Source organism: Nelumbo lutea, chromosome 8 (genome assembly GCF_056320005.1).
Source record: "Nelumbo lutea isolate HS-2025 chromosome 8, American lotus-T2T, whole genome shotgun sequence".
Lineage (NCBI taxonomy): Eukaryota > Viridiplantae > Streptophyta > Magnoliopsida > Proteales > Nelumbonaceae > Nelumbo > Nelumbo lutea.
In genome coordinates this window covers 3,459,000-3,479,948 of record NC_142691.1, presented here as the reverse complement: position 1 = coordinate 3,479,948, position 20,949 = coordinate 3,459,000, and the positions used below count along the sequence as shown (strand labels likewise).

Here is a 20,949-nt window from a genome sequence, read left to right as displayed (position 1 = left end):
GTCTCAATGGAGTATTAAGAAGAGAGAGAAGATTCCAATACGATGGTTGTTTGCAAACGTATCTACAATTTAAACTGTCTCATTTTATGCTGCTAATCCCAATTACCAGCTGAACTTCTGAAGAGTACGCAGGGGCGCCAGCGCCAGCTCATGGATGTGGGTTGGGCATGAAACGGGGTGTAAGCAAGCTGATTCTATTATAGAGGTGTAAATTGGGTCGTGCTGGACATGAAACTGGCTGCAGCCCGGCATAGCCCAGTACGATTTTGAGTCGGTCTGGCCTGATGGTCTATGGGTTGTGCCACGGCTCAGTACGATTATATGGGCCAATGGGTCATGTTGGACTTAGGGTTTCAAGTTAACGGGCCGGGTTGGCACGGCCCACACTGTCATGTCATGTCACCCGTGGCCTACGTTCCATCCCGACCCATATATATTATATATATTTATATATAAAATATAAAATATATAATATATTATACAAATTATAATTATATAATAATATTACTACTATATTAATAAAATAAACAAAATTTTTTAATTTTATTATACAATTTTTTTAATTATTGTATATATAAGCAATTGTATACATCAAAAATTCATAAAAATTTAAAGTTTTAAGTTTTTTTTTCAATTTTTAAATAAATAACCTTGGCCCAGTCCACAACCCGACCTGGCCCAAGGCTCAACCCACAGACCAACCCGGCCCGGCTTGGCACAAACCCGTGCGGGCTTAGGCCATGGGTTGTGTTGGGCCAACCCACCAAAATATCCTAGGGGAGGGAGGCCTGGCCTACGAGCGAGCACGGCCCTACCCCCGTTTTACACCTTTACCTATTCATGGGTTATTTGGGCTCGGTTTGCTAAATACTCAAATTCGAGTCAAGTTAAATTTGAGTTTCATAATAATTGGATCGAGGGCCTAATCAAATTCATATTAAAATAATATTTTTTAATATATTTATATTTATAATATAAATAAATACATTTATAATTGATTTTCATAATATTAATTTATTTATAACCAGCTCAAGTTGAGTAAGTTTGAGTCATGGTTTTAAAAAACGACTTGGAAATTATAGCATTTTAACCACTGGTTTTCGGGTCGATGGTTCGACTATCCAGTTCGAATAGATGGCCCGTTTTGACAGTAAAAATTAAAAGAAAATATAATTAGAAATAAAAAAATGGCCAAAAACTATTGAACGGGTCAACAGTTCCACCACCCGGCTCAACGGATCGTTGACCAATTCAATGATTTTTGGCCAGAGACCAGGTTTGAGATAAAATGGAACCAATTACTTAAACGATTCCAAGGCTAAATGGTCTGACTATTTGGATCAACAGCGATTCAAAAACCATGGTTCGAATAACTCAAAAGTAGTGGCTTGAATCGAGTTTCAGCCAAACACATTAAAGTCGATCGAGTTTGAATCGAATTTCAAGCTTTATATTTTTTATTTGAATTCAAGCAAAAATAACTTGATACTCTGTTCGACTCGACTCATTACAACCTAAATTCGACCCAAGCTACATGTTGGCATTCAAACATCCTTATATCCGAATTGTTTACATACTTTTATTCTGATTTCTGACCAGATCCGGACGTATATATGTCTCAAATCTTGAAAAAAGTAGCAGTATAATATTCTTTGAGAAATTGTTTCTACATATAACCGGCTTACCGGCTTCTGACCCGGTTCTATTTGTCATTATCCATTTGAGGCACAGAATAAAGTTGAAATCCAAAGCCATGGAGGACCCATCGTTGAAGTAGAGTTCGCTAAATATTTGTTCCGGGGCTTACAACTGATTCGTCCGATACTTAATCCGACATCTCATCCAATTATATCAGGTTGGATCATTCCGATAACTAATCCAACATCTGATCCGATTACAATTCATCATTGAGTCAAGTTTCATCATCCATTAGGTTTCAAGAATTTGTAGAATCTAATATTTTGATTTGCAATTTTAATGGGTTTTCAAAAGGAATTGGCATCCTTCCAATGAAATCGGATTTGATTCTCACAACTCACAAGACCGTGTTCATATCGTTTGCATATATTCCTGATGCATGGCTATGCGAACAGTGTGAGTGTCATCTTGTGAGCACTAAAGCCAATTCCCCATTTCCATTTGAGTAAGGTATATATCTATTGTAAGTTGATGGATGATGATTTGGCCCGACCTCATAGTTATGCGACACATGGCAAAAGCAACAGCTCGACACAAAAGCAAGCTTATGGCGTTTTCACCAAGAGGAGAAACCAGCGGATCGAGCTCCCTACTAGGGGTCCGAACTCATCCTTGGCCCCAAACCGGAAAGAAATCCACTGGCCTGCCTTGCAACAGTTCGGGACATTCCTCGCCGAACTGACCTACCTGGTAACAGCTCGGGATACACCTCGCCGAACTGACCTGCCTTGCAATAGTTCGGGACATACCTCGCCGAACTGACCTACCTTGCAATAGTTCGAGACATACCTCGCCGAACTGACCTACTTGGTAACAGCTCGGGATACACCTCGCCGAACTGACCTGCCCTATACATACCTCCGAACTCAAGACTTTGCCTCGCTCACCACTCCACACCTTCAAGGGCATCAAAACCAAACAAATCGTACTATGCCTGACACTGAGGAAGTCCATTCCCAAGGGCGCTGCACCTGATTGGCTTGGGATCTGACGCTTAACAGCCGCACTCTAAACGGCCACCTGACATCGACGTCTCCAGTTAGAGAGATGGTTGGGCAGTGACGGTTCTGTCCCAACAGAAAGGACGACGGCCGAATTGACAAACGTAAGGGTAATCATACCTGACCTGACAAGGGCCTCGGAGCGAGTGCGCGAAGTGATTATAAGAACCCCTTGCCCCCAGCGAACAAGATAGGCAAAACTTTGCGCCATCTGGTCTACACTTTGCCTTTGAGAGATTACTGACTTGAGCTTCGGAGTTATCACACCGGGTTCCCCCCGGAGTTCTCTCATTTTTCCCGTTTCAAACTCCCCAACGCTCCAGCTCAGAGGCGAGTTTATTGACAGCTAAGACCGACCGAATTGCACTCCATCATAAGCTTTGTATACTTCATGCAAATTGCAATGTGCCAAGGTACACATTTATCATGTTTATATATTGTATATGCTATCTATATTAAATTGATGTAACATTTAGTCCCCATTTATTTTTCGGGAAATAAGAGGAGAGAAAGTTGGTCAATGGGAAAGTAATATACCAACTTTACGGTGCTCTTTTTTTGGTAAACTCTATGTCCAATAATAAAGTTGGTTTTTCTAACCTAAGTGATACCCATCTCCCAGGTGGATAAGCACCTTTTATTCCTACTTGGGTGTAAGTTTACAAAATATAATGGGACGAGTTTATCCATTCTAATCTTGGTTTTTTATGGATAAAAATGTCATTATTGAACTTATATAGGAATCAAAAGAAAATGGATAAGTGAACTTGTCCAAAAAGTATTTCCCAAAAAATATCTACTTGAATAAGTGCACTTACCCCAAATAAGTGACATTTTGAGAAACAAACAAGGCCTTAAATTATTTGGATTTTCCTAGCATGTTTATGGATTTCATGAACATATCAAGATATAAATCCCAAAATTGTCTTCCCGATACTCTTTTATCATATTAATGCATAGAAATAGAGCTGTCGATGGGTTGGGCAGAACCGAAATACATGTTCCCATGAATCAATTTTGGTTGTTTTGAGTCGATCAAGACCAAACTGACAATATTACAAAGATACCCTTAGTATATTGATACCTATCTTTCTTTTACCATAATAAATAGGAAGATGACAATTCAGCCCAGGGTCAGAATTTTTAGACCCAAAGTATAGTTGTGGTAGATGCCAGCTCGGAATTGATACCAATTCATGGGTGGGCGTTGATGCATAGAGTGGGGGTATTGGACATTTTCAATAATTATAGATCTGTAGTGGAATTCATAAATCTTCAATTTACCTGTATGTACTTTTCCATAATAATTATTCATTTTTTTTTATTTTTTTCATGATATATTTATAATATTTTCATAGTTATGGAGGGCACGTTCTGTGCAACTGTGAGTTCACTGGACGCGTGAACCCACCATCCAAAAACGACCATGTCGGCATTTTGAATAAACACTAACTTTAACGGGCTTTTTTGTCGTTAGCAGTTGGAACCGGTTGAACCGGACACAAAAGGAGAAAAAAAAAATACTTGGAAGGCTAAAACCCATTTTCAAGGATTTCATTTGATGTATCGAACTCCCTCCCATTTCCTCCTCTCCTCTACTGAGCCCTAACCCAAAACCATCCCATTGGCAATCTCGATTATGGGCGCGAAATCTACCAGTGGTAAGTAGAGGAAGGTCCTATCTACAAGGAATCTTCTTCTTCTTCTTCTTATTTGCAAATTCCTGCTCATCCAATTCAATTTGGCGTTTTGCTTGTTGTCTTGCCTCTTCAGCAAAGGCCTTTTCTGCCATGGCCAACCTTAGCTGCTCCCATTGCCTATTCTTTCAGTCTAGGAGCTGCTAAAGCTGGTTCTTCAATGGCTGTCTTCTCTTTGGGAGAGTTTCTATTTGCATCTTTTCTCAAATTGGCATTGTTAAAATCAATCTTGTTGCCATGGTCACATGACCTAATTGAGAGCTGCAACTAGGTAGCATGATTTTCGTCTGTATTTGGGGAAACCGTGGTACCAAAGGTATTTTTTATATAATTTAATGATGATAACAGCTACAATTCCGTATTGTGGCATTGTTTCACAGTGGAGAGAGCAAATCAGCCCCCCACAAGATTGCCCCCCACAACGTCCCACAGCACATTCAAGCCGCGTATTAGGAACATTTCCCGATGATGATATCAGAAATGATGATGTTATCAGCATGTGCTGTGGGATGTCGTGGGGGCAATCTTGGGCTGATTTGAACTCCATAGTAGTTGGATTATTCCGCTCTAGACATAAGAAGATAGGTTCCTACGGCTTTTGCATTTTCAATCCAGGCCAATGAGCTGTACGGAAATTTGCGTCACTCGATGGGCTCGGGCTTGAAGCTGTTCGAGACAGGAAAGTTGCCGATTATAGTGTCTGCAACTCAGTTCTAAGACGCCCACCATTACAAGCATCTTGGTGTTCAATGAATCTGTCAACCCTGATCAGAGAGAAATTAAAACAAATGAATCAAAGCAATCAGTTTACAGTTTGATCAAATGAGTACTTCAAATTGATGATGGAACACGAAAATTAAAAAAAAAAAAAAAAACTAGAACAAGCAGAACGTTCAAGTGGCTCTTGATCTTCCTGTTTGTCTTGTAGAAGATACGTTTAACAAAAAAGCTGCACCCATCTTAAAATGAAATAAATAAAGAAATCAATAAAAAAAAAGCTACGTTTTAGTTAGACTGGGTTTGGATTTTGGATTAATTCGAACGGAAGATGGGAGGGAAATCAATAAGAAATAGATAAAAAATAAGTTATTCACCAAAGGACACTTGTGTTTAAGGAGATCCTGATCTTAAGAACTATGGCTCATCAAGTATAAGTATTACTTAACTGTTGACAATTTAACAAGGTACTTTCCATCTACTAAGATTAAGTTCTTGGGTTTGAATTTAATTGGATACGTAGAAAAGAAAAATGAGAAACCCAAGAAGCAACTTCGATCAAGCGAGCGGCCTTTAGTTGCGGGTATTAAGATGAACTTTATAATCCGATTGAACATCGTATCCTATGAGCTTTATATTCCCATTGAACATCGTATCCTTTGGAGCACTTCTCACACACTCACTGCTTGTGATTGTTGTGCTTCCTTCTGAAATGCTTCCTTATGCCGACGAGATCGCCCAGTGCGTGGCAAGGGCCAGCTGGGTTTTGGGCAAACAAACACTCTCTTTCCAACCTCTGGTGTCTCCCTCTTGAGTAGCTTCCGCCGCACCTTCTGCCGGCACAGGTGCATCTGAAGGTTCTGGCCTCTCTGAAATCTCTGATTGCAGATCTCGCAAACACAGTGATTAGACTCCAACAACGTCTTTGGAAGAAGCCCTATTTTTTGCATTGTCTTTTGACAGGTGATTGAACCGGGTTTATTCAGCTAACGGCTGAAACATCCGTCAAAATTAGTGTTTATTCAAAATGCCGACGTGGTCATTTTTGGTTGGTGGGTTCACGCATCTACTGAACCCACGGGTGCATTGACGTAGACTCATAGTCATCCATGATATCATTCATAGTCAAGGCCATACGTAGGCAATAAGGCACATTTTGAGGTTCACCTCATTTAATTGCCAAGCAGTTTTGTAATTTTTATTCTTTATTTTTTGAAATTATAATTATAAAATATATATTATTAAACAAAAATATTCATTTTTATGTATTTATATATTTATTTTTTTATTATTTTTCTTATTTGTTAGGGTTTAATCAACATAAATCTTCGTAAATGTTGTATTGAATCCTCAAAGATTTCAAAACCTGAACCAATAATAAGGAAGAACTTAAAATTTTGTCTGATAAACACATTTTCTTCCATATACTCATCTTCTTTTTCCATGTATTGTACTACTACTACTACTATTATTATTTCTTTTACTCTTTTCCTATAACAAAAACAAGGGTTCATCCCCTATATTTTTAAATTTTCTTTCCATTATTTTCTCTTCTCGTGAATATGTTGATTTTCTATACTTTAACCTGAACTTTATACTTTCCTTATGAAAATTATAAATAATTATTTAATAAGCTCTGGTTATGGTACATAAGGAACTACTCTATGATCTATGTTTTTACATGACAAATCCATTGCCTAGGCGATTAGGCGACAAGGTGCCCCTATAGCCTAGCTTCACCTTGACGTCTTGAAAACTATAATATCATTCATGTGAATTGTCTTGATTTACCTTATCTTAGGACTTCTTGATTTTCTTTAGGTTCAAGACATTTTGTATATCTATGAGCTGGACCCTAAGTTGTATAGATTTTTAGAGGGATAAAGTTTTTTGTCCCCCCCATAGATTTTTTAAATTAATAAAATTCATGGGGGGCACCGTAAATTATTGGGTTTAAAAAAAGATATGATGACCAAAAGACACTAGTTGCATTTTTCTTTTTGATAATTAAATGGATTAAATTAAATAGCATAAATATCTACAAAGTTCTTTACATATGGAGCCCAAGAAGGGTTACTATTAGAAGAAAAAAAAGTCCTTAATCCAATTTTTTTTGCTCGTTGAGCAGCTAGGTGATATGGGATATTGAACTTTCGATTTACATGAGAAAAAGAGAAGGAGCTGAATTGGCACAATAAACTTTTTGTCTTTTACAAAGTTTCCTAAGGAGAACAAAACAACATTTCCTTTCTTGGATTGAAATCATTTAAAAGGCGCCACATGAACAATTGTCAATTGGTATCAGGGGTATGGGAAGCTTCCAAACCTATTTAATGCAATTCTTTATAGTTGCAAAAAAACAAGGGGGGTTTGAAAGTTGTTATGTTGAAGGTGTAGATAGGCATGTTTAGTTGAAAGTTGACTTGTTGGATGCTGAAGCCAAACTCTAGCAATGGTAATATTTTGCAGGTCAACCTGATCAAAATGAGATTGGATAAGATTTCCATTCCAAATAGAATAAACAAGGAGATGGGAATATTCGTTATGTTGGGGGAAACCGGTTGAGGAATTAGTACTAACAAATTATTTTTCTAAACCAGGGCACTTGGTCGACGGAAGCTACTGATTGAAGGGTTATAAGAAACCTACTTCATGAAAGATTTCTTGGAGTAGAGGGGCAATATATTTTCAATAAATATAACTGTTTTGATTTTCAAAGTTGCACCCAAAGTTAATGTTGCTCATTTAGGATTCACCAGGCCATTTCTTTAATAGCACAAAGGTTAACTGTTTTGGTTATTCTGGAACCCATATCCCCATAGGTTTTTGGTTGAGCCAATTTATTCTAAGCAAAACATTGGAAAGGATGAGGATTAGACTCAGATTTTGCCCACGGAAAGTTTCTTATTTTGCAAATTGGGTGCTAGCCTACGAAATCGTTACAGGAAAAAGCCTATAACAGATTAGAATGTGACTATCTTAAGCATATTCTCCTCAAATTTGAATTTCACATCAATTGAGTTGAATGGGTAATGGAAAGCACAACTGCAATGAACTACGAGATATTAGTTAATGGAGCCCTACCTAATAGTTTCAAACCAAGTAGAGGAATTAGATAGGGGGAATCCTCTACCACATATCTTTTTGTGATATAAGTGAGGTTCTAATAAGATATGTATAGCATAATCCTAAGGAAATAGGACCCAATTAGGGGTTAAAACCTTAGAAAGGGGACCACCTATTATTATTTTGCAATTTATAAATAATTGCTTAATATTTGCAAAAGCCAACATAGAGGCCCGACACTCTATCAGAAACGTTCTCAAAAGATACACCATCGCATCAACTCGAAAACCTAAGGCTCCATTTGGAAGGAATACAAATACAAATATATAGAGTGCAAAACCTTATATTTTGTATGACTTTGTATTGTACATATTTGTATTTATATTCCTTCCAAACTAAGCCTAATTTACAAAAATCCTCAATGTATTTATTGAGATATGTGCTCCGCAAATTTCAAAGAATGTTGGTTAGAATTGCTCTAACTAATCAACAAAGAATGTTGGTTAGAGGAGCAACAAAGAGGAAAAAAGTATCTATGAGATCCTAGCTCTAATTAATCAAAGCCACAAAGAGCACATGTAATGAATTCCTTAGTCAAAATTATGCAGGAGTTGGAAGGCTAGAAAAGTAAATTGCTATCCACGGGGGCTAAAGTAACTCTATTAAAGTCAGTAGTGGAAACATGGCCCAATACTGGATGAGTATGTTTGGTATACCCGATGAAATAGCAACAGAAATTGACAAAACTCAAAGACATTTTTTATTATGAATTGATCAATTAAATAAATTACATTGGAAAACAAATGACATACAGAAGAGACAAAGAAAAGCATTGCATACATGATTTAAAACAAATGTGGAAATCTAGGACCTCTGAATTATTTAAGTCTGACAATGAGGCATTTCAATATCTTATTGGAGGTATTTATGTGCATGTTCTTCTGTGTTTGTAAGAGAGAGAGAGGCAGAGAATGTGTTGTACTCACACAACATGTTAAGAAATAATAACACCCACTGATCATCTCAAATACTTGGTTATTGGCCACTTCTTTTATTCTCCATCATCATTTTATTATCTAATTTTTTACAATATTATGTAGTACCAAGATGGAAAAAAATGGTACATAGGTTTTGTCCTATGCTGCAGATTCAAATTACTTCCTAGATGGATTACTTGATTAATGGCGTAGGGGCCAATGCTTGATGAATCTACCAACTTTTACACTCGAATCCATAAACCACATCTATTAAACTTAGTAACTTGTGAGGAGAGGAGAGTATAATTACTCTTGGAAGGCCTTCCCAATGATAATCCTCTGATTAAAACTCATTGCGGGTGCTGTAACAATAAGACCATAACATAGCATAACTGATTCAAGCTTAGAGCTCTACCTTCAGCTTTTAATGCATCAACATATCTGTATCTTGAATTATTACTGGTGTTTAATTTCCTTAATAACTGGAGGTGCTTCTTCAATAGCTTCCCGAGCTGCCTCACGTTCTTTGATAACCTTGGCATTTGCCTCTTCTACTTGTATTTGCACAACATTCAATGCATCATTTAGCTTGGAAATTTCAAGGGCTTTTGCCTCCTCTAGTTCAGTCTGTAAGTGAATGAAGGGAAGTTATGTTGTAAATCTACTGTAATAGCATATGTATGGATAGCCTCCATAGCCACAAAACCTTAGTTTCTTCAGTAAAGGATAAGACATCTCTACCCTCAATCGCTCCTCAAACTGCAAATGCCATGCCATTTTTTTTTGAAGATAATTAAAAAAAAAATTATTAAAAGAAAAAGAAGATACAATGAAAGATGACAAGTAATCACCCAAAGAGAAAGAAATAAAACACGAAAAACACCCAACAAGATTAAAACAACAGCCATCCATCTCAAACTGCCCACACATGGCCAACCCCTTTACACCAAAACTCTTATAACCTACACATAAGTGATACAAAATAGATAAAAAAAACCCCGACATTCACATCCCAAAAAACAGATGCCCTTAACAGTCCCCAATCTCTTTTGAATCCTGGATGCAAGCTTCTTGTTGTCTTCTGACTGCATTTTTATGTTTTCTTACTGCCTTGTCATGCCCAATGCCAAGCGGATCACCTTTTAGCCTTGCAAAAACCTTTGACACTGCTATCTGCTGACGATTTTTCCTAGCCTTCTTAGATCTTCATCTTCTAGCTGTGTTTAAAGTTGCTGTAGCTCCTTTCAGCCTTCTGGCAAGTTCCTGGCCTCTATCCGACCCCTCCACCTCCTCCAAATCTTCTTCCTTTTCCTTGGTTCCATTCTTGCATCCTCCAATTGGCTCTTTCATCCCATGAAGGACTAAATTACTTGAGTTACAGTCAACCACTGGCTCCTCTAGTTTGTCCTTCACCTCATTTAGGGCCCCTGTTTCTCTTGCAGCCTGAGAAAATTTGGACAGATCATTACCAATAATGTGTATGTTGGAAATGCATGAATTGTTACAACTATGGGCCATGGAAAACCACACTAAAGGATCATTATAGCAGCCTTGATTTGCTTGCGTAATCTGAATTCCTTCTGTGCAGTCATTGCCCTTAAGCCTGTCTGCAACAACCGTAGTCTTATGAAGGACTTCCTGGCAATATACCGACAGAAATTCTTCTGTATCTTCACAGCAGTTACTTCACGCCTTAACTTCTCATATATTTTGCTGGCCATTTTACCTACAAAGAATAGGAACAAAATGATTGTTAATGCATATAGAAATGTAGTCTAGAGAAGTACATAAAGAAGGCATTTGATTTTCTAGGAAAAGAATTTCCTCCTCAGCTATTTGCCACAAATGAGGCCTCTCAAATGTCTAATCTTGTGTACTTCTAGAAAAACTAACATTGCCATATTTAATGTATTGAGATATCATGTTAACTTGTATCAAGTATGAACTGAATTACAATTTCTGAATGAACATAACAGTCGGTCTTCTAGAGTCACACTGTCACATCTCATAGCAATATGAAGATCAACAAATCAGTTTATCTGAGGCATTTAAGATAGCATATGTGGTATTAAATGTTCAATGATATCAGAAAAAACAACTATTTATGGGATCATATGTAGTATGAAATGAAACAAAACATGAAGTACCTTGCCAACAAGATTACAAATGAATAGCGTCCTTCCTTAAGGAGATGAACTCTTTCTGAGCAATATATGTACAAATTCGTTTTTGAGTAGTTCTGGCTGCATTTCCAAGCGCCTCTGCTCTTCGTGCATCCAATTCAGCCATCTGACCAGCTCTCAGGAACACCCTGTCTTGCCTAACTGTCAAGTGTCAAGTGTCAACACAACAACCATATGGACAAGTACTAATGAGAAAATCCTAGTAGCCCGATACATGATAGATAATTTCTACGCATTCACATTTAGGATAAACATTTGGGTAAATTTCTGAAACCTCCCTTGAAGTTTGAAAATTGCAATCATCTCCCCAGAACCTTTTGATACAGTTGCAAGTAGAGCCCCTCTGTTAGAATCTTCTAAAAAGAGGTACAAAAATGTCCAAAATACCCATGCAATTACCATTGAGACTGGTTTCTATAGGTTGTCAAGGCTGCTATTCAGTCTTGATCACTAAGAGATTTCAGGTTCGATGAGAAGAGAATGTGAAGAAGATGTAGAGGAAAGAGTGGTGGAAGATCAATAGAACACAGAATTTTAGGAGAAGAACAGAATGTCCATATTCTGCCGCCGCCACTTTAAGTTAATATATATAGGTTATGCTAGTTACATGAAAGGACATATCTGCCCTTGGTGTTTACATCATAACTGCTAACAAATAACAAACAATATAAAACTGAAACTAGAGATAACAGAACAGGAAAAATAACCACAGCTGTGACTAGCTACATTCTACCCTACGGACAGAGTGGGACCACAGCTGTGGGGCCCACATCACTGTTCTCTACATTCCCCCTCAAGTTGGGAGTATATGTTCATCATTCCCAACTTGGATAGATCTGCCTCTAGCTTCTTTCTTGATACGACTTTAGTAAGAACGTCTGCTAATTGCATATTGGATGTGATGTAAGGGAGGCATACTTCTTGAGATGAGATCCTCTCTCGCACAAAATGACGGTCAACTTCAATGTGTTTGGTTCTGTCATGCTGTACTGGATTATGTGCTATATTAATGGCGGCTTGATTATCACAGTACAGCATCAGGGGCTTCTCATACTCAATACCCAGCTCCTCAAGTAGAGATCTTAGCCATAGGATTTCAGCCACTCCATTGGCCATGGACCTGTATTCTGCTTCAGCACTTGACCGGGAGACAACACTTTGTTTCTTACTTCTCCAGGAGACAACACTTTGTTTCTTACTTCTCCAGGAGACAAGGTTTCCTCCCACAAGGGCACAATATCCCGAGGTAGACCTTCTGTCATCAACACTCCCTGGGCATGTGATTGTTGTTCTTGAAAAGTATGCCCCTACTTGGGCATCTCTTCAAGTAAGCTAAGATTCTTTCTGTCGCAAGAAGATGTGTGGTTCTAGGAGAATGCATGTACTGGCTGACAACACTAACAACATAGGTAATATCTGGCCGAGTGAGGCAGAGATATAGGAGCTTTCCTACCAGTTGTTGGAACATAACTTTGTCTTCCAGAAGCTCCCCACTCTCGGCACTAATCCTCTGATTTTGTTCAATTGGTGTATCTGCAGGCTTGACACCTAACTTTCCAGTTTCTGCCAACAGGTCTAGGACATATTTCCTCTGAGATAAAAAGATCTCCTGTTTGGATCTAACAACCTCAATACCTAAAAAATACCGAAATACACCAAGGTCCTTCACCTCAAATTCTTGGTGAAGAAGTTGTTTAAGAGACTCAATCTCATGGCTATCATTCCCTGTGACCACAATATCATCAACATATAATGCCAACAGTGTCAAAGAGGACTCCACCCTCTTGATGAATAGGGTATGATCTGACTGGGCCTGTACATATCCAAACTTCACAAGTGCTAGTCTGAATCTATCAAACCAAGCCCTAGGTGACTGTTTCAAACCATACAAAGCCTTGTTGAGCCGGCAGACCTTCTTACCTACTTCTGCATCATAGAATCCAGGAGGCAAACGCATGTAAGCTTCTTCCTGCAGATCTCCATTCAGAAATGCATTTTTCACGTCCGTTTGGTATAAAGGCCAGGTGTGACTTGCTGCAAGAGACAAGAGAACTCGAATAGTAGTCATCTTGGCTACCGGTGCAAATGTCTCCAAGTAATCTATGCCATAAGTCTGTGTAAACCCTCTTGCAACTAACCAAGCTTTGTACCTCTCAATAGATCCATCTGCATTATGCTTCACCATAAATACCCATCTGCACCCAACTGGTTTCTTTCCTTTTGGCAAATCAACTACCTCCCAGGTGTTGCTCTTCAACAGAGCATCCATCTCAACTTGCATTGCATCTTTCCATTTGGGGACGGATAGGGCTTCTTGCACTGTTCTTGGAATATGGACATTGGAAATGGAGCTAAGGTAGGACCTGTAGGTAGGAGAGAGACGATCATAGGATAAAAAAATGGGAAATACAGTGGGTTGTGGATGTGGTACAATGTCGTTTCCCTTTACGGACTGCAATTGGAAGGTCAAGATCATCTGTAGGGGAAGTCTCTGTGGGCTTTGGGATTGAAGTATCTGGACCTGGAGCTGCAGATGAGATTGGAGCTGGTTTGGACTGCTGATGATCGGGATCAACTTGCCTGCACCGCTTGTGATAAACCCTCAACTCCTGATCCCGTTGACCACCCTCACCATTGCAGCTTTCCCTCAACTCCTGATCCCTCTGACCACCCTCACCATTGTGGTTCTCATCACCCAATGGAATAGGTAAAGGAACTGCCCCACTCTCACTGCTCTCCCCCTGAAGACAAGAACTCAAACCCCCACTCTCACTACTCTCCCCCTGAGGGGCAACCCGAGGATAATAGGGTGTCCCCTCAAAGAAAGTGACATCCATGGAGACAAACTTCCTCCCGGAGACAGGATCATAACAGCAATAACTCTTTTGAGTTTGTGCATAACCAAGGAAGATGCATTTGGAGGCTTTGGGTTCGAACTTGGAGGGATGGGGTCCGAGAAGCTGAACAAAGCAAGTGCAACCGAATGTCTTAAGGGGAATAGAAAACAAGTCCTTACGTAGGTGTAGAAGCGAAAAAGGAGATCGCATATCAAGGACCCTGGAAGGGACCCGATTAATAAGGTATATCGCTGTGAGGATAGCATCCCCCCAGAAGCGAATAGGGACATTGGAAGTAAACATGAGGCTTCTAACCACTTCCAAAATGTGCCTATTCTTCCTCTCGGCAACTCCATTCTGCTGAGGTGTATGAGGGCAAGAGCTCTGGTGGATAACCCCATGATGAAGAAGATAAGATGTCAATGATTTGGCAAAGTATTCCTCTGCGTTATCAAATCGAAGAACTTTGGTCTTGGCATCAAACTGGGTTAGAATCATTTGGTGAAAATTTTGGGTCAGGGAAGATACCTCATCTCATGAATGCATGAGATACACCCAAGAAAAACGGGTATGGTCATCAACAAATAACAAAAAATATCTGTACCCATCCATGGAAGGGATATGATAAGGCCCCCAAACGTCAGTATGCACAATATCAAAAGAATTATCACTCTTTTTATTACTCAATAAATAAGACTTTCTACAATGCTTAGCAAACTCACAACTTTCACACTGTAGTTGAGACAACTCAATAGACTCAAATAAAGTAGAAAACAGACTTTGTAAAGATCGAAAAGGAAAATGACCTAATCGGTTATGCCAAAGCATAACCGGTCTCACACTCTGAGAAACAAAAGATAACTTCTCTACTGACTCTCCCTGACGGAACCGCTCCCCGAGCAGATAGATCCCATTCGTCTCACGGCCAGTCCCAATCACCTTCTGCATCTCCAAGTCCTGAAAAGCACATCGGTCAGGGAAGAAGGTTACTGAGCAGTTCATATGCTTGGTAATACTACTGATTGAAAGAAGGTTAGTATCAAGCTTAGGCACATGCAAAACAGATGATAGGGACATAGTATCTGAAAGCTTGATGTCACCCTTCCTAGAAATAGGAACCAGGGAGCCATCAACAATAGATACCTTATCTCTACCAGAAGTCAAATGGTAAGTAGTAAACAGTGAAGGCAAGCTAGTCATGTGATCAGATGCACTTGAGTCTATTACCCAACAAGGCTCAGTAGTACTTGGAGCTGAGGCATGATAGGCTGAAGCTCGAGTACCTGAATGGGCGAAGGCAGATGTGACAGGGGCTGATGGAGGCTGAGCTGAATTTCCAACCTCCTTTTCTAGCTGTATTAGGGCAGCCCGAACTGCAGCTAAGGTCTCCAAAGATGTTCCTTTTGTGCCAGATGAGGATGCTGAATCAGTGTTCATGGCTACATGAGCAGTGCCCTTCTTGTTTCTTAACTTTGCAGGAACCAAGTGAGGATGCAGTTTCCAACATGTCTCTTTTGTATGTCTGGGTTTCTTACAATGTTCACATACTACATCCTTCTTGTCTTCCTTCCTCCTGTCCCTCTCTGAATCGCCCCCTGATTTGGGTGTACCCGCTACAAAGGCTAATACGGGTTGCATCATAACCTTCCTTTTGGTTTCTTCACTGTGTACAAATGAGTAGGCCTGAGAGAGAGTCACACTATCTCTAGTCAAAATTTGCTGCCTCACAATATCATATTCTGGGTTCAGTCCCGCCAGGAACTCAAACACTCTGTTTGTCTCAATGTGCTTTCTATGGGTCTGAGCATCTTTGGGACTCTCCCACTCAAGAGTCTCTAAGTGATCAATCTCATGCCACAGGGACTTCAAGGTAGAGAAGTAGACTGATACCGGTTTCTCTCCTTGTTTAAGGGTGTTCACTTCACATTTCAATTCATATGCTCTGGCAACATTAAGGGGTTGGGAGTAAGTTTCTTTCATAACATCCCATATCTCCTTGGCTGTCTTTGCCCACAAATAGTTCCAGCTAATATGAGGCTGCATAGAATTACACAGCCATGTCATAACCAAGTAGTTTTCTTGCATTCACTTGGTATATGTCGGGTCTCCCTTGGAAGGTTCTTTCATATCTCCCAGGAGGTACCCTAATTTACCTCTTCCACCAATAGCCATCATGGCTGATTGGGCCCATTCCAAATATTTGATCCATCAAACTTTACGGTCGTAATCTGACCACCCATCTCAGAAACATCACCATAACTAATGTTCCCAAGACAGCCTTCTGCCTGAATCTTAGACTCCATTTCTGTCAACTCTCAAAAACAGTACTTGAGTCACCAATCACAATCAAAACAGTATAGGCCTGATCTGTATTGTCAGTGTATGTGCACAAAACCGAAATAATTCTGATCTGAAACCAACTAGCCAACACAGTAGTAGCTGTCCATAGATCTCTAACCCCCTTAGAACTCTGAGAACAGCTTTAAAACAAAACTGATATGCTAGGGAAAGTTAGGGTTTTAATCAGTCCTGAAAGGAAGCAATTCAGTCGCACAGTCCAAACTGTATAGATGAGCTTGCAGTAATAAGAAATCCTAGAATCTGATCGGACCTACCAATCAACTTAAGAGTAGCTCTAGGTAGATCACAGGGTTCAGTCAACCACTAGGGCTTGCCGCAGATCACTTTCAAACTCTAGAGTAGAGAGAACACAGTTCGGTTCAGGGTTTGCTGTAAAACCCTAGGAAATCGAAGAGAGAAAGAGCTAGAATGGTTCGGCCTTCCCCTCCAGATAGGTCCAACCTATCTTCTCTGAAAGAACTTCTGTTAAAAAAGTAACAACTTACAAGGAAAAATAGTTCGCTGCCTTCTAGGGTTACCTGAACACTAGTCTTCTCTGATCCTTCCTGACCACCAACACTCTGCAACCCTAGCAAGTTTCCAACAGCTGCTAGTACCTCTGGCGATCTCCAAGAATCAGTCTGCGAACTCCTCCTCTTCAGCTTTCAGCCCTAGGAGATTCTCATGTGGCCGGCTGGTATTAGACTCACATGAAAAACCCTAACCTGGCTCTGATACCATGTAGGTTGTCAAAACTGTTATTCAGTCTTGATCACTAAGAGATTTCAGGTTCGATGAGAAGAGAATGTGAAGAAGATGTAGAGGAAAGAGTGGTGGAAGAGCAATAGAACACAGAATTTTAGGAGAAGAACAGAATGTCCATATTCTGCCGCCGCCACTTTAAGTTAATATATATAGGTTATGCTAGTTACATGAAAGGACATATCTGCCCTTGGTGTTTACATCATAACTGCTAACAAATAACAAACAATATAAAACTGAAACTAGAGATAACAGAACAGGAAAAATAACCACAGCTGTGACTAGCTACATTCTACCCTACGGACAGAGTGGGACCACATCTGTGGGGCCCACATCACTGTTCTCTACAGTTTCTACAGAAAAGAACAATACAAATTTTATAAATAACAAAAAATAAAGAACTTAAAGTCTTAAAGTTGCAGATTTGCCTTTGAATGATTGATATGAAGGCCAAATTTGGAAATAATCAATTTCATCTGTGCAAGTAGCTATGTGGATATTTTGGACATTTTCATGCCTCTTTTTAGAAGATTTTAACAAAGGGGATCTACATGCAACTATGTTAGAAAGTTCAGGGAAGGTGATTGCAATTACCAAACTTGAGGGAAGGTTTCAGCAACAACCAAAAACTTCAGGAGAGGTTTCAGTAATTTACCCTAAATATTTCTCTAACTAGGAAAAATAGAAAGGCATTTAGGATATTGATCAACAAAAAGATTTTCAACACAGATGTTGCACATGACATGAATAAAATGGCATTGGAAATCACTGTAAGATCTATGGTAACCCTTTGAGTAGCATGAACAAATTATGAGTTATCAGTAATGTTGGGATCACCTGATAACCTTTCAATCCTTTTTTCTCTAGAATCATTTGGCATGCAACCTTGTCATCATAACTGTAGAAGAAAAGGGCCATTTGATTTTAAAACAGTGGGGGGGGGGGGATTACACCCACTATATTGAATACATAAATTGAAAAAAGAACTACAAGGCTTACTTTCCTTCCAAAACTTCTGGAGCAAGAACACTGGAACGATGAAGAAATTCATAGAATGTCGTAGTAGGATATCCAGCATAGCTTATCCTAATTGCTTCAAGAACACCCTACAAGGATGGTGATATAACCAAAAGAGTTTGCTTAAATGAAAAAAAAAAGAAATATTGCATATGAAACAGCAGATAGTAAAAAAAAAAAGGTAAGTAGAAAATTGTCTTCTTCATATTGAACTTACATCACAACATAATTGATGGATGATGTTGAAGCTCTTAAAAATAGCAGGTTTGAGGACATTATTTGACTTTACACATCTAATGTAGTGAGGTTCTGTTGAACTCAAGGTTTCCATCAAGGATTGGAGTTGTAGCTGCAATTGCAAAAAGTTTTTTTGGTAAAAAATTTTCAAAAGATGTTTCAGAGTTCCAGGTTGACACACACACACACACACATCAAGTTCAATAGCTTAGAAAGGCACAGAAAACTCTATGCCCACGAGTAGTTATTGATTGTGCTTCTATCTGTGAATATAAACAAAGATTAGGAATCCTTAAAACTTCTCTTTAAATTCAATTAAAAAGTTAAATAAGCAACCAACAATGATGCCCCTACTTCTATGCGAACACAGTGTCAAGGCCTTAATGAAGGTTTTTCAGTTTTAGTGTGCCTTTCAAGCTGCAGGAGGATTAAGGAGTTGTATTTTGGGTATGAGGAAAAAATGGGGTGGAGGTGTGGAATTTCATTGCTTGCTTTTGTTTTGAATTTGAACTTTGGGCTTGTCCTTCTGCACTCCTTGTATACTTCTGTTCCCTTTCTCAATATATTTTACTTTCTATGTCAATCGATCAAACAAGTGGGAGAGTGAGTGAGAAAGAGTGAAAGGTAATTCTATTCTAATTTGATATGAATTTAAACCACATTAGCAACCAAAAAACAATAAAATTGTTAGTGTCGGGTATGTAGGGGTATTTATGTCTTTATACTTATGTTGAGGTTGCTGATCTGTAATACTATATTAGAACTAATGTCCCTCACTTAAGTAAGGGAACATGTGTCTTTTCCATTATGCTAGTAATATATAACATGTCTGGCTGAATGGGAGAGGTAATTTTTCTCTCATTCGAACCAGACTTTTCTTCTCTCCTTTTCTCCTCTTTTCTCCCTCTCTTCCTTTCTTCTTTCTTCTTCTCTCTTCTTGGCTGTTATCAGACTAACAGAACAGGTTCATACCCAATCGGTTCTGGTTCCATGTTTATACCAGAATTGGTAAATGGTTCGGTTCTGATTCCCACACCCCAAAACCGGTTCATACCCAAAACCGTTTATTGTGTTAGTTCTCTATAGCATTTCCTACATCTTCTTATAATATTTATCATACCATAATTTTAAAGTGTCAAAGGTGATAAATACATACATAATGGTGTTCATCATTCTATCATATAAATAATTTAGAATTTGTCTATCAATTTTATTAACTCTATAAATAATTTAAATTTTAGGTTAACATTTAAATAGCAAAACCGAATTTGAGTTTGATTGGTTTGGTTTATATCCTATGTGATTGTATAAGCTATCTTTTACGTTAAGAAGGACTGTTTTGGGTCTACAAATTTGTCCCGGTTGAGGATCGATTCGGGAGTGCTTTTACCTTGGTCAGACCCGAACCCCTTCCCGTTGACAGCCCTGTCTCCAATGGGAGCCAACTTCCATTCAGCCACCACATAAAGCGTGATGAGATGAGAAACAGTCAGTCACGGATCCAATGGAACAAAAAAAATATGAACGTTCATTGAACATTGGCGTGTCTTATACTCACATCGATATCGAAGCCGGAAGGAATGGTAAGTTACATGAGTAGACAAGTCCTTCAAAGTAGAAAGACCACGAAAAATCCGAAAATGCACATACAACCAAAGCGAATTAGAAACCCAACCAACCACAAGACAACACCAAATGTAGCGGGGAAGTGAAATGCTTACAGCGAAGAGCGCATTGGATTTTTTATAGTAATGTCGTAAGAGGTTGCACAACACTCCCGCAATTCCAGCATTCTTGGTGCCTCAACACATCAAAACCGAGGAAATTATGGCAGCCGCCGCAACACGAAAATATTGTCTCCAAAAATGATAAAAGTTTTGATTGCATGCATAGTACAGCATGGACATACCTGTGCCACTTCCGAGTCTGCTATCACGTCAGAGTCCCATTTGTGTGCCCACGATATTCACCTGTCAAGAATATCCAATCAGAAATGGTTGGGAAAGGAAAAGTCAAAGAAGTGAATAAAAACGAAAGAGGTTATGGTGGCTCATTCTCGGCTCCAGTGTATGTGAGGCCACGGCTTGCAACAGCTCCGGATCGAACGCCCGAATCATCTCTGCTCAATGCAATATAGCAGAAGTGCCAATACCTAGAGATGTACAGATGAGTTTAGAAGAGTAGGAAAAATTACAACGGCAGCAACGACAATAAAGAAGTGGGAGCCTTTAAAATTGTGTTAGCATATGAAAGCAACAGGGGCTTAAACGATCGTAGTCGTTGCCAAAACCAGAGTATGTGGTGGAAGCTGCTAAGAATGCGTCTGCAATGACAAGGTTGAAATTGGTTTAGAGATATTTATTCATCTGTGCATTTCCAAAATCAACACCGCAAGACAGAATCATATGGAATCATAG

General features: G+C 39.1%; 1 protein-coding gene and 1 pseudogene across 1 annotated transcript; both read right to left on the bottom strand.

Moving 5' to 3' along the window:
- Positions 1-4,377: 4,377 nt before the first annotated feature.
- On the bottom strand, positions 4,378-6,063 carry LOC148842227 (uncharacterized; annotated as a pseudogene).
- A 3,901-nt stretch (positions 6,064-9,964) lies between these two features.
- On the bottom strand, positions 9,965-20,136 carry LOC148842226 (myosin-17-like). Its single transcript, XM_088957096.1, has 7 exons — positions 20,091-20,136; positions 19,923-19,977; positions 18,513-18,644; positions 18,278-18,384; positions 18,116-18,176; positions 11,304-11,480; positions 9,965-10,882 (listed from the first exon to the last, which is right to left on the bottom strand). Exons 3-6 carry the CDS (start codon positions 18,624-18,626, stop codon positions 11,457-11,459), a joined length of 306 nt encoding a protein of 101 aa, XP_088813222.1. The 5' UTR covers positions 18,627-18,644; positions 19,923-19,977; positions 20,091-20,136; the 3' UTR covers positions 9,965-10,882; positions 11,304-11,456.
- Between the last annotated feature and the right edge of the window lie 813 nt (positions 20,137-20,949).